The sequence below is a fragment of the Anomaloglossus baeobatrachus genome, chromosome 1 (genome assembly GCF_048569485.1).
Source record: "Anomaloglossus baeobatrachus isolate aAnoBae1 chromosome 1, aAnoBae1.hap1, whole genome shotgun sequence".
Taxonomy (NCBI): domain Eukaryota; kingdom Metazoa; phylum Chordata; class Amphibia; order Anura; family Aromobatidae; genus Anomaloglossus; species Anomaloglossus baeobatrachus.
In genome coordinates, this window is record NC_134353.1 from 706251772 (window position 1) to 706267153 (window position 15382).

The window sequence follows — 15382 nt, forward strand, 5'->3', positions numbered from 1 at the left end:
GAAGCCTGTATGCGGCCCCTGAGGCTGCGTCATGCGGCCCGCAGCCACTGTAGACCCCTGTGCAATCACAGCCCCGTCTGTGGGGCCGCTGATGTCAGCGCTTTATTTCAGTGGAATGTCCATCATTGGACAAACATTAAATTGAAATCTATTGGCGCACAGAGACTGGCGCTGTGAAATGCCAGCCGCTGGCCAATCAGAAGCCAGCAGCTGACGTCAGCTTGCCAGCACTGCGATGCATGACGGGAGATGTTATACAACACCACGCTGGTACACTAATGTCAACTGCTAGACTCTGAACGGCAGATGGCATGAACCAGGCTGCGATCATCATGGGGTATACGGTACCTGTGGACTGCATGTGCAGAAAAGAGGATTCCGCGGGAACGGAGTACAGGTGTGTACGTGAAGAATGGCACAATCCCACCAAGGACAACATCTGCAAGGAGTTTAAATTTCTCCCTGTTTTTGCTTGGGTTTCCTCCCACACTCCAAAAAAACATAATAGGGACCTTAGATTGTCAGACACAATGGGACAATGATAATCACATCTGTAAAGTGCAGTGGAATTAATAGCGCTATATAAAAGTGAAACATTACTACAAGAGGAGGACCAGGATAGGGGAGACTACTACAAGACGTTGGCCAGAATTACAATAATGGTGATGTGTAAGGGTGCGTGCCCATGATCAGTGTTTGCAGTGTTTTGACTGTAGCGTGTTTTCGCTGATTCCAAAAGCTGCATTGTACAGTACAAGCACAGTGGATGGGATTTCTAGAAATCCCGTGCCCACTGTTCTTGTTTTTTCTGCAGAAAACACTGACCTGCGGTGCAGCTTTCCAAGCCGCAGCATGTCTATTGTTTGCTGCGGAATCGTATGCGTCCGCGGTGGGGAGAACACAAGCGAGAGACCGCAGCACATTGAACCCTGATTGTGAGTACGAGCAGCAGCAGTCTCCTGCGGAGGAGACTCGCGGCCCCGCAGGTCAGGACCCGCTTTGTCCAGGACGCAGAGAGTCCTGATTGTTCGCACATACCCATAGACAACAATACTGTATGTGGACAATTGGGGTAAAAATTGTGAAAATGTAAGAGAAAAAATATTTTGCCACTAAAAATAGTGTGTGTGGCCAGAAAGTAGAGAGTGATGCACTGCAGACAATATACACCGATCAGCTTGTGTGTCAGATATGCACTACATAGTAATGACGAGATCCATTGTGTAGGAATGCCGATATGAGCGCTAGGAGAAACCACCTAAAAATGATATAAAATTTCACAGTCAGCTATACTGATGAAGATGATAAAATTTGGACAGACAGCATGTAGTACAGGAGCATAATGTGATTAACTTGATAATAACTCTTCAGTGGGGCTTGTCAGAAGCACAAAGGAGAGGGAGGTAGAGGTCTGCAGCACCAAGGAGAAGCAAGTGTGTGAAGCAGAATGTAACGAGTAACATATACAGTGGGTACAGAAAGTATTCAGACCCCTTTTTTTCACTGTTTCATTGCAGTCATTTGGTAAATCCAAAAAAAGTTCATTTTTTTCCTCATTAATGTACACTCTGCACCCAATCTTGACAGGAAAAAATAGAAATGTAGAAATTTTTGAAAATGTATTAAACAAGAAAAACTGAAATATCACGTGGTCATAAGTATTCAGACCCTTTGCTCAAACACTCATTTAAGCCACTTGCTGTCCATTTCCTTGTGATACTCCTGGAGATGGTTCTACTCTTTTATAGGAGTCCAGCTGTGTTTAATTAAACTAATAGGACTTGATTTGGAAAGGCACACACCTGTCTATATAATACCTCAGAGTGCATGTCAGACCAAAGGAGAATCATGAGGTCAAAGGAACTGCCCAAGGAGCTCAGAGACAGAATTGTGGCAAGGCACAGATCTGGCCAAGGTTCCAAAAGAACCTCTGCAGTACTCAAGGTTCCTAAGAGCACAGTGGCCTCCATAATCCCTAAATGGAAGACGTTTGGGACCACCAGAACTCTTCCTAGACCTGGCTATCCAGCTAAAATGAACAATTGTGGGAGAAGAGCCATGGTAAGAGAGGTAAAGAAGAACCCAAAGATCACTGTGGCTGAGCCCCAGAGATGCAGTAGGGAGATGTGAGAAAGTTCTACAAAGTTAGCTATCACTGCGGCCCTCCACCAGTTGGGCCTTCATGGGCCCGATGGAAGCTTCTCCTCAGTGCAAGTCATATGAAAGCCCACACAGAGTTTGCAAAAAAAAAAACAAACCCCAAACACACACAAATGACTCCCAGACTATGATAAATAAGATTCTCTGGTCTGATGAGATGAAGAGAAAACTCTTTGGTGATAATTCTAAGCAGTATGAGTGGAGAAAACAAGGCAATGCCCATCACCTGCTCAATATAATCCCAACAGTGAAACACGGTGGTGGCAGCATCATGCTATGGGGGTGTTTTTCAGCTGCAGGGACAGGACGACTGGTTGCAATTGAAGGAAAGATGAATGCGACCAAGTACAGAGATATTCTGGAAGAAAACTCCTTCCAGAGTGCTCTGGACCTCAGACTTGGCCTTAGGTTCACCTTCCTACAAGATAATGACCCTATGCACACAGCTGAAATAACAAAGGAGTGGCTTCAGATCAACTCTGACCATTCTTGACTGGCCCAGCCAGAGCCCTGACCTAAACCCTATTGAGCATCTCTGAAAATGGCTGTCCACCAACGTTCACCATCCAACCTGACGGAACTGGAGAGGAACTGCAAGGATGAATGGCAGATGATCCCCAAATCCAGGTGTGGAATAATTCCCAAGAAGACTCATGGCTGTATTAGCTCAAAAGCGTGCTTCTATTCAATACTGAGCAAAAGGTCTGAATACTTTAGATAATGTCATATTTCAGTTTTTCTTGCTTAATAAAATTTGAAAAGATTTCTACATTTCTGTTTTTTCTGTCAAGTTGGGGTGCAGAGTGTACATTAATGAGGAAAAAAAATGAACTTTTTTGAATTTACCAAATGGCTGCAATGAAACAAAAAGTGAAAAAGTCAAAGGGGTCTGAATACTTTCCATACCCACTGTATATAAGTATGCATTTATTGTGTTTTATGAAAAATAAATAATGTAATTGTGGCAATAATTCTTTAAGAGTCTATTTAAATTACATCCTTATTTTGCTTAATACGAAGAAAAAAAAATGTGTATATTTCTCAAATATATTTCCCTAATGCGAACACTGTTGAGAATAGTCTAAAATGTATTCACTTGCTCACCACATTGTCCTCGATATGAAATTGTGCCAGATGTGTAATTGTATCCTCATCTGGCTCCAATAATCACATTTGGTCTTAAAAAAAACAAGTTATGGAGCCTAATGAGTGCAACATTTCCAGGGTCTAAAAACTAAGATGATGATGATGTGCACTAGGCATCCCAGGAGGACCAGGTCATTAGTTCTACAGAGCTCAGTTGCACTCATCTCTATAGTGGAAGCTGTCCCAGTCTGTCCCATTCTGCCCACATCCCATCACCTTGGAAGCAAAGATAATATTGTTCATGCACTCCTTGTTACCAGAATGGTTCCTGTAAAGTACATTACAGGAAATACTGCAAAAAAAGGAAGCCGAGCAGGAAATGTTGTCATAAAAGGAAGAGTGCCGAGACAATCAATTGTGATACATTGGAAGCCTGCCACCACCACAGTACAGAAAGACCAGGAAATGACAATGCCCGGGGATGGGGCAGGAGTACAAAAAAACCAACCCAAAACAGTTTGTATACCTTAGAGACTTGCAGATTGGCTGTAATGACAATTTACAGTACTTCTGAAACAATATCTATCCTGTCTGCTAAATGTACAACTAGGTACAGTGGAACCTTGGTTAATGAGAACAATCCGTTCTGGGACTGTGCTTGTTAACCAAGTAACTCATTCAGCAAAGCAAGATTTCCCATAGGAAATCATTGCAATGCAGACAATTCGTTCCACAACTTAATAAATGTCCCGTCCTGGTCCCCTATTGTGCCATTCCACACATGCACAAACACATACAAACATGTACAAACGCACACAAACTCACGCACAAACACGCACATATTATGCTCACCTTACCTTCCGTTCCATCGCCGGTCTCCTGGGACTTGCTGTTCGCTAGTACGGGCTGTATATCTGGTAACCATCGCGACGAGGGAGGAACTTCCGCACCCAGAGCGCTGACATCAAAGGCAGGAGCCGCTTGCCTCTGATTGGTTAGAACGCTGCCTTTGAGTAGCGGCTGACAGCGGAAGTTCCTCCATCGTCACGATGCTTGCGGATACACATCCTGGAGCGGCGAACTACAGGACCCAGGAGGCCGGCGATGGAACGGAAGGTACACATATTATGCTCACCTTACCTTCCGTTCCATCGCCGGCCTCCTGGGTCTTGTAGTTCGCCGCGAGGATTCCTCTCTCGTCGCGATGTACCGGCGAACTACAAGAACCATGAGGCCAGCGATGGAACGGAAGGTAAGGTGAGCATAATACTGTATGTGTGTGTGTGCGTATTTGTTTGTGTGTGTTTTGTGCGTGCTTGTGTGGACTGCAAGAGCGGGTCAGAGCGCGGTGGATGTACAGAACCGGAAGTGTGTGCGGTTAGTATTTTGCTCATACAGCAAAGCTTTCTCGTAAACAGAGTTACAAATTTACAGCAAGCTTTGCTTGTTAAGCGAAATTCTCGCTAACTGGGTTACTCGTTAAGCGAGGTTCCACGGTATTTCTATCACGGCTTCCTACAACAATGCCCTGTGTGTGTTCTGCTTATACATTTGAAGAATTCAAAAGGATAAGGCCCTTCTACCGAATTTCTAGTTACCGGCATGCTCAGGTAGCTTTCCAAACCATATACAATAGTAATATATACAAGGCACTCCCGAAATCAGTAGAATGATGATTTTTTATTATTTCATACTCCGTAAACTTAAGTCACATGTTGCGGCCCAAACATGGCCTTCATCAGTAACTAGCACCTGAGATGAGTAGAGATCAATTATAGTTTCACGGTTTTCATTGGCAGTATTTGGAATGCTAGCAGATATATGACTGATCTGCCACATGTTATTTCTGCCATGGGCAGTTGCAGACATACAGCAGATTGGAAAAAATGGACCACAGGTCAGATTACACAGCGTAAATACAGAAGAGCAAAGGAAAAATGAGATTTCTATAAATCTCATCAACTTTGCTTGTACTGTAAAATGCTGCATTTTTTTTACAGTGAAAATACGCACCACAATAAAAATCATCGTGACCACATACCCTTACTGGTGCAAAAAGGAGGAGGATTTGAGCTTTCATTTTTTTCCACTGTATTTGCAGGTTTAGCAATCATCCACTCGGTTGTACTATACAAACAGTGCTACAGCACTGCTATGTATGGAGAAAATCACGGTCTCCTATGAACGCCAGCTACATGCTAGCCTTCACAGGAATAATGTAATCACAGGCATGGAGGTATCCAGCAGACTCCCGGCTGCCATGGCAACAGTGCCCTGCCATCTTGGCATGCCGATGGGTACATAGAATGACGTGCCCCAAACGCTGCCGTCAAAGATTGTCGGCATTTAACAGCTCCTTTCCAGCCAAGGCTGTTAGAGGCAAAAGAAGGTCAAATAACACCACCACCATCTGCCGGGAAAGCTGCAGCCTTGCATCCGAAGAGAAAGACAGGGACCGAACATATGACATAAGTTTACATCACGTCAGTAAGACGGTAAAAGGGGTTGTCCCATGAACAAAGTTTTAATCAATAGATCTTAAGATAATAAGTTCCACAATTGTACAAGACTAAAATTATAGGTGTCCTGCTATGTACTGTGTAATGGCTGTGTCTGACCCTACAGGAACCTGGTCTGATCATACCACAGCTCCTGGGCTGGGGAGGAAGCAAAAGAGTATAAAGGCGGGACAGCATGGGATCACAGCTGATTCTTTTTGTGAGGTAAAACATTTCCATGCCTGTTTTTAAACATGTTTTACCATAAATAAAGAATAAGCTGTTATCTAATGCTGTAAAGTCTGTATACTCTCTTGCTCACTGCCCCAGTCAGGAGTTTTGTTATGATCAGACCATGTCCCTGTACAGTCAGATATGGCCATTACACAGCACATAACCGGTACATATATATATACACATTATTATATATATATACATATATATATATATATATATATATATATATATATATATATATATATATATATATATATATATATATATATATATATATATACACACACATTATATATATATATATATATATATATATATATATATATATATACACACACACACACATACATGATTATTTCAGCAAAGGAACATTTATTTTTAACATCCAATTGTGTAAATTATTATACCAAGATCTATAGATTAAAATCTACTTTGTTTGCGGGAAAAGCCCTTTAAGTTTAAAAAAATGAAAATTCAAACACAAACTAAGCACTGAATTTTACAAAGGTTGTGACTGAATAAGTTAAAGGAGAATGTTAGGGAGGTCGATATGCTGCATGGATGGTATGTCAGGTATGAGGGATGGGCTCGCCGGGACATCTCCACATTTCTCACTGAATTCAGTCAGGATAATATGCCCCTGATCTAAAAAGGGGAGCTAAATCATGTTTACATTGAGTAACAAACTCCCCTATGCTGTTGATATCACAGGACTTTAGTTACAAAGTAACAACCACAATGCCCTTAGGCACCTCATATACAAGAAAGTGATGCAAACCTGCCAATATTGCTGGGACTGGTTGATCACTTAAAAGAGAACCTGTTAGGCACCATATGCACCCAGAACCACAAGCAGTTCTGGTTACATAGTGCTAATCCCTGCCTAACCGTCCCTGTATCTAGGAGCAAGTAGAGAGCTTTAGAAAAAGTATTTCTAAAGATCCTTTATGGTATGCTAATAAGGCCAGCAGCTAGTCGCAAGGGAGTTAGTTGCGCTCATTCTACCCCCGTAGCTTGTACAGAGGAGGGTGCTAACATGCTATTCAATGCCCATTGTCATCAGTGGTGACGCGTGTACCTGTGTCCGTTGTCGCCACATCAAACGCCAGGCAGTGCGCATCATCAGAATTCCCAGCATTTCTGGTCAAGTGCACTAGACCTCTCTGAAGCCAGGACGTGTACACAGCTTCATAGTGTGCACGACTGGAAGTGTGGTGACCTGATCATGCGCACTGCCCAGCTTTTGATGCGGTGACAACACACACAGGTACGTGCGTCACTGCTGATGACGCTAGGCAATGGACATTGAGTAGCATGTTAGCACACCCCCCCGAGTACGTGCTACCATGCTAAGAGGGTGGAATTAGCTCAGGAACTAATACTCTTATGACAAGTCCCTGCGCTCATTAGCATATCATAAAGGATCTTTAAGATCTTTACTTTTTCTAAAGATCTCTTTATCTATGCTACTACTAGCGGCTGCTGATAAGTCTTTGGCTTTGTGATTTTTTTTGTTTATGTGGTATCACATGAAAGCCTTGTGTGTCTAATATATGTTTTCAAAATGTTGTGCTTGTTGCTTATGGCAAGAGTGTTCTACGCACGTCGGGAAACCAAATGGTGGAGTCTAATGCGATATTCACAGCAACTGAGAGCAGAGGAGTGATAAAATTCTTGTTTCTGCAAGGAAAGTCCGCAAAGGATATTCATGGTGATATGTCGCAGACATTGGGGGATCAATGCCCTTCATATTCCACAGTTAAGAACTGGGTTGTCAAATTTCAGCAGCAATGTCACTTCAGCAGCAATGATGAGGAACGTCCTGGATGACAGAGAGTGGTTGTTGTTCCGCAGATCGTTGATGCTGTGCACAATCTCATACTCATACTGGAGAATCAACGAATTTCAGTGTAAACTGGCAGATATGGGGATTTCCCGTGAATGTGTTTGTGTCATTCTCCATGAACATTTGGACATGAGGAAGCGATCTGCACCGTGGGTCCCCAAATATTTGACAAGAGATCAGAGAAGCATGCGAGTGAAAACTCCCGGTCCATTTGTCAGCGTTTTTGGACTGATAAGAACTTCCTGGATCAACTGGTCACTATGGATCAGACCTGCATTTACTTGTACGAGTCTGAAAACAAGGAGCAGTCAAGAGTGGAGGCACAGTGTTTCTCCAAGTCCAAAGAAGTTCAGGGTGAAAAATCAGCCACTAAGGTAATGGCATCTGTGTTCTGGGATAAAGAGAACATGCTGCTAGTGTACTACCTTCAAAAGGGTTCCACCATCAATGCAAGGTATTACATTGAACTTTTGGACCAATTGAAGGCAAGGCAGCTCTGAAGACCAAAAGGTGTGGCAAGGTTTCTAAAAGAATCTTGTACATGCAAGACAACGCCTCCGCTCACACTGCACAAGCGACCACGACAAAACTGGCAGAGCTGGGCTTCCAGCTGTTGACCACTCACCTTCACCAGATCTAGTTCTCTCCGACTATTATCTGTTTCTAAACCTGAGGAAACACCTCGAGGGTACCAAATTTCACACCATTTCTGATGCAATAGCTGCTACGGATGCCTGGCTTGAGGCACAACCGAAATCCTTCTTTTTGCTAGGCTTACAGAACTTGGAATTTTGATGCAAGAAGTGTGTTGACATCAGAGGAGAGTATGTGGAATAAAAGTAAAGTTTCATCATCCTATCTCGTTCCTTTTTGGGTAAAGCCAAAGAATTATCAGCAGCCCCTCGTAGATGCTGGGACAGTCAAGCAGGGATAAAAAAAAATATGCACCAAGAACTACTCGTGGTACTAGGTGCATATTACACCTGACAGGTTCACTTTAATATGTATAGGGACCTCAACTATGCCCAAAAAGATGTTAAATGAGTGAATGGGTTGGCCATGTTGAATTAGATTTGATCATTTTGTCTTCCCTGGAGAAAAGCTGCCATGAGAGGTGTCCTGGAGCATCCTACTCCCCTTCCACCATTAAAAACACAAAAGCATTGTCCATGTGTTTGGGAGAATTGGTAAGGATAGCTGTTGACCAAATGTTAGCTAAGGCCCTGTGCGCACGCTGCGGATTTACCGCAGCTTTTGCCGCGGAATTGCTGCAGAAAATGTGTCTAACAATGCTGCAGTCATTCCCCAGCAAATCCTATGGGTTTTAAAAAATGCAGTGCGCACACTGCGTTTTTTTATACCCGCGGATTTTCCGCTGCGGAATTAACGTGCATGTCACTTCTTTTCCGCAGGTACCTGCGGTTTTTGCCATAGATAATGGTAAAAATCCACAGGGACCAACATGCGGAAAATCCGAGGTAAAACCACATATGGATTTCGCTGCGGTTTTGGTGCGTTTTTTTACCACGGGTGCGGGATTCTTTAAGAGGGTCCGGATTTTCCTTAAGAAAAAGGCACTTTCTAGTGCGCACATAGCCTAAGACCATTCAGCCACCCTTGTTTTGTAATTTTTTATACGAGAAAAAAAAAATGTTGATTTTGACCTGGTGTTTTTCCATCCGATTTTCATTTTTTGGTCCTTGTGTCATCAGTATGGCATCTGATCTTCTCATAGGCAAAAAAAAAAATCAAAAAGAAATCATGATAATCTAAGCCTCACCTACCCAGAAAAAGAGATTGACAGCAACAGGCTGCAACATGGATGGTATCTATTTTGCAGACTCATTCTTGGCTGAGGTAAAAATTGTTTTTTTTAATTTGAAGACACACTGCAAAAAACCCCAGACGTGTGAACAGCCTCTTAGAAAATGACTGCACGTGGAGGGAAAAAAGGCGCCTGTACGAGGCCTATGAATTGCTGTGCAAGCCATGAAACTGTTACATTTAGGCCCGTTTCACACGTCAGTGAAAAACACTGACGTTTTTCACTGGCGTGTAAAACACGCACATGTCCCTGCGTGTGCCGTGAATCACGGCACACGTGGGTTGTCTAAGTGCAATCCGGGCTCCGTTCTCCGTGGCCCGTGATTGCACTTAGTAATCAACTCACCTGTGCCCGCTCTCCATGGTGCTGATCGCTCCCGCGGTGCAGCATCCGGCCGGCGCTGACCCCCGCAGCAGCTGCTTCCGGGTCGGCTGTGTCGCGCATCATGAATATGCGCGACAATAATGAGCCAGCTCAGAAGCAGCAAGCTGCACGGGCTGCAGAGGACATTGCTGGAGCCGGGTGAGTAAAAATGTTTTTTTATTTTAAAAGCACATTTTTTTCTGGCACGTGTTTCACCACTGCGTGGTCCGTGGGACATCAGTGATGCCAGAAAAAAATGGACATGTCTCCGTGCGGCAATCACGCACACGCGGGTACGCCGCACGGAGACACGTGCAGTGAAAAATCACTGACGTGTGAGCAGACCCATTCATTATAAAGGGTCTGCGTATGTCAGTGATTCTGGTACGTTTAAAAAAAAAAAAAAAAGCACAAACGTACCAGAATCACTGACGTGTGAAAGAGGCCTAAAAGGAGACTTGGGCTTCTTTCACACATCCGGTTTGAGCAGTGCGGCTCAATCCTGCTGTGAAACCTATCCAACGGATGCGGCGAAAACACCGCATCCTTTGCATAAGTTTTTACATGCGGCCCGTTCGTTTTTTTCCGGTTGCGGCACGCTACTGAGTATGCGCAGTGGAAGAAACCGCATGCGGCGGACGGATGCGGTTTTGTTCCGCATCGCGCCGCATCCGGCGTCCATAGGCATGCATTGAAAAATGCGCCGCAGCGGCCGGATGCGGCGCGATGCGTTTTTTTTGCCGGAGCAAAAAACTTTGCAGGCAGCGTTCCATCCGGCCGCGGCTTTGGCTAAATCTGCCGCATGCGGCAAAAAACAGACCGAACGCAAGTCCATGCGGCACAATACGGTACTAATGTAAGTCTATGCAAATAAAACCCCCAAATCGGCGGCAAAAAAAACCGTTGCGGTTTTTCTGCAGAGCGCCGTATTGTACCGCAGAGCAAAAACCGGATGTGTGAAAGTAGCCTTACTGAAATGTATCCGCCATTATTAGGGAAATCAATTCCACTCTAGCAAATACAATTTAGCACTGCGGCACATGCATCTTCACACGGGTGCGCAGTATACTTTAGGAAACCCTCAAGCTTACCCACAAGTTTAACTTTTTGTCTTTCTAGTAGCCTGGTAGTAGCCCCTTAGTTCGAGTTGGTGTGAATCAAAAACAGAACTTGGTCCATCGGCTGTTGGCAATCTGAGGCTGCTGGACAGAAACGTCGAGTTACCTGGTGGCATCCCTGGCTCCTCACGATTAGCTGTCCTGGCATGACACCACATCAATGACATTATGCGAAGCCGGCTAATCACAGTAGAGCTGCAGATGCTGGGAGCATGCCCCTCCAGTGGATGCAGATTACTGACGTGGCTGGAAGAGCATGTTCGGTGAATATTAATTTGTACAATCTCTACTCCTAGTTTAATGGGACACTTATTTTCCATGCATTAAGGGGACAATTCATCAAACAGTTGAATCCCTTAACGACATGAAGTGCTGGCTCCCTGATTTTGATGAGGTTTAGTAATCCGAGCCAGCAGCTTTCCCGGCAGATGATGGCTGTGATATTCCGCCATCATCTGCCTCTGGCATATACAGGGTGCCAGGATGTGGATATGCTGTTCTAATGGTTCATTGACATTCCTGTGTCATGACCGCGGGACACTGATGAGTTGTAGAGACAGCCAGGGGTCTATCATCACGGGACTACTGTGAAAAGCAGCCCGGTTCATAGGAGGCCATGATTTTTGCTATATGCAGCAATGTTGTGGTGTTGCTGAATGCAAGAGGAGCTTGGCTTAAGGCAGAGCAACAAAATCAATTGTAATTTCTGCCACAAAAGTGGTGAACACTAAGCTAAAAATGTAGTCTAGTCAGTACGGCATCTGACCACAGTGCCACCTTCATTAGTGGATGCATGCCTTTACTGGATTTGGCACCCTTACTTCAGTGTACCCTGTATCAAGGTTGACGTACAAAACGCCAGTCGTGATATTGGCCCGAAGTCTCTAGGAGAGTTCAACAGAAATGTTGCCCTTTGCATGTAGCACAGGCTGAAAAATGATTGTCTGTCCTGGAAATGGGATGTGAGTGCTAACAGAACTGGCCTTAGGGTATATGCGCACGTTGCGTCGTGTCCCTGCAGAAATTTCTGCAGCGATATGACAGTACATGTGTGCGTCAAATCGCTGCAGAAACACTGCGTAAAAGCCGATTTCATGCGCTCTGGATGCAGCCCCCACCATAGACAGAGCGGGACCTGCATCCAAAGCGCACGGAATAAGCGACATGTTGCTTTTTAGAACGCAGCGTTTTGGCAGCATGCAAATCGCTGCGTTCTAAAACACAACGTGCACATGGATTATGCACAATCTTCATAGATTGTGCTGGGGACGCAGGTAGTTACAACAATGCAGTGCAATACGCAGCGTAACTGCACGCAAATACGCAACATGCGAACAGAGCCTTAGTCACACACCCGTGCAGTCCATGTCATGGGCACAATTCCCAGCCTCACCGTGCATCTAACCAAGCTTCATATGGCCGCACTACACAGACCGCGAAATAGGGCTGCAGTGTGAATAAGGCATTATGCGGGCGTCACACGGTACAATCTATCGTGTGATCGCACAAGCGATCGTACCCGCCCCTGTCGTTTGTGCGGCATGGGCAATTAGTTGTCCATGGTGCACAAAGTCGTTAAACCCCCGTCACACGTACTTACCTGCTGAGCGACCTCGCTGTGGGTGGCGAACATCCACTTCCTGAAGGGGGAGGGACGTTCAGCGTCACAGCGACGTCACACAGCGGCTGCCCAATAGAAGCGGAGGGGCGGAGATGAGCGGGACGTAAACAACCCGCCCACCTCCTTCCTTATTGCCGGCGGGACGCAGGTAAGCTGCAGTTCATCGTTCCCGGGGTGTCACACGGAGCGATGTGTGCTACCCCGGGAACGATGAACAACCGGAGCACAGAAGAATAAACGATTTTTTTAAAAATAAACGACGTGTAAACAATACACCATTTGTAACCGATTTGCGATCGTTCTAAGGTGCTCGTAGGTCACGAAACGACGTCGCAAACTATGCCGGATGTGCGTCACGAAAACCGTAACCCCGACGACATATCGCACGATGGATCGTCTCGTGTGACGTCCGCATTAGACTGTAGAACCAACTAAAAAAAACTGAAGAATGGGAACTCCTTAAAGGGGAATTCCTATCTACAAGACCCTATCTCAATTAGTTACATAGGTTGAAAAAAGTCCATCTAGTTCAATCTTCCTCCACTTATATTTCATCACTAAATCATTTCTAACCAACAATGTTGAGTGTACTGAGGAAATCATCCAGCCCCTTTTTAAAAGCTGTTATAGTATCTGCCATTACTAGCTCTTGTGGTAGGGCATTCCACAGTCTGACTGCTCTAACTGTAAAGAACCCTTTCCTATTTAGCTGCCAGACTGGCCTTTCTTCGCTTACCTCATGTGCAGGCCATTACAGTAGTTTAGGTATCCATGGTTACAACCACTAGCAACCTGTGACTGAGTGGTTGTAACCATGGATACCCAAGTTACTACAATGCCCTGCACATGAGGAATGTGATATAGCTAATCAGGAGAACTATACTATTATTATTACTACACCTACCAACCTGCTCAATACAAGTACCGAGCACCCAAGCGTGGCAGTGCCCACTCATCACCAGTGGGAGCCCACGGTCCTGTGCTCCAGAAACAGCCATATTAAGGGTTATTGGGACAAGGAGCTAGAAAAGGGTCAGTATTGTGATATGCCAGTCACAGTGCTGCAGGCAGTATGGCCCTGCACAGTGCAGCCAGCATAAGGAAGGTGTCTGCTCACACAGATGTACCCTGCGTGCAGCCCCTTCCCCCATCCCTGCAGCGCCCTCACCTGTCCCCCATCAGCAGCTGCACAGACTCGCACAGCAGCCCCTCCACCTCCTCACGGGTGACGCTCAGGCTCCTCAGCTGTGCCTCGGCTCCGGCCAGGTCGTGCAGCACCGCAGACAGCCAGCTGTGAGCCGCCGCCTCGTCCTCCGCCGCCGCCATATCGCTGGGTAGCGGCCACTTCAGTAAGGAGGGCCGCCTGACGTCGGGGCGGGTCACGTGCTGCACGGAACTTCCTGGCCCGGCTGCTCTGGGGGTGCGGGGGCCACATGTGTCCTGTGTATGAGGAGGGGCGATTACTGGGGGCTAAAGGGAGGGTTCATCTTCAGCCGATCTCCAATTCATCTACAATAGGAAAAAAATGAAGCTACTTTGCAATTAACCCCTTAATGCCCGGGCGATTTTTCCGTTGTGCGCTTTCGTTTTTACTCCCCCTATTCCAAGAGCCATCACTTTTATTTTTCCTCATACGGCCATATAAGCGAGCGCTTGTTGTTTGCGGGATGATTTGTACTTTTGAATGACACCAATCATTTTATCATATAATGTCCTGGAAAGTGGGAATAAATTCCAGGTGTGGAAATAAAAAAATCCAAAAACCAATTGCAGAATTTCCCTTTTTTTTCCTATTTCACCAGAGTTCATTTTATCATAAACTGAGCAGGCTGTATAATTCTCCAGGTCAGTACGAGTGCGTAGACACTAAACATGTATAGATTCACTTTTATCTAAGTGGCGAAAAAAAAAAATCAGACTTTTTTTTAAAAAAAAACAAAACCCAAAAACCTTGCACGATATTCAGAGCGCCATAGCGTTTTACATTTTTGGGATCTGGAGCGGTGTTAGAGCTTGTGCTTTGCACCCCGAGCTGATGTTTCTGTTGATATTACTTTGGGGTATATACCGTATACGATATTTTGATCACCTGTCATTACATTTTTTTCTGTTGTTGCAGCGTCCGAAAAACTAATTCTGGGAGTTAGATTTTTTTTCTCATTACGCTGGTTACAAATCGGATTAATTTATTTTATGTTTTCAAAATCACACTTTTACAAATACAGCGATAGCAAATGTGTATTTTTTTGTCTTAATTTTAATGTTGTAAAAGGGGGATGAGTTAAACATTTATTTTTTTCAGATATTTTTAATTTTTTTTTTATTTTGTGCTGCATTTAACGGTTTCCTTAGAGCAGGGGTCTCAAACACGCAGCCCCTCAGGCTTCTTCTTGCAGCCCACAGGCCCATGGTCCCCGTGACAATCATGGCCGCTGCCCACAATAGTCAGTGCTTTATTTCATTTCAATGAACTTCTAGCGCCACATTACTACAAGAAGGGGCGCAGGATGGGCACAATATTACAGAAACAAGGATGAGGACATTACTACAGGAACAAGGATGAGGACATTACTACAGGAACAAGGATGGGCACATTACTACAAGAAGGGGCGCAGGATGGGCACAATA

At 44.9% G+C, this 15382-nt stretch overlaps 1 protein-coding gene across 1 annotated transcript in view; it reads right to left on the reverse strand.

Moving 5' to 3' along the window:
- The window catches only part of PPM1F (protein phosphatase, Mg2+/Mn2+ dependent 1F), a 53302-nt gene extending 39133 nt beyond the window's left edge, over window positions 1-14169 (reverse strand). The window contains exon 1 of the mRNA XM_075321215.1: window positions 13923-14169. Within this exon, the coding sequence (XP_075177330.1) occupies window positions 13923-14080 (158 nt within the window). The 5' untranslated portion in view covers window positions 14081-14169. The remainder of the gene's footprint in view (window positions 1-13922) is intronic.
- Between the last annotated feature and the right edge of the window lie 1213 nt (window positions 14170-15382).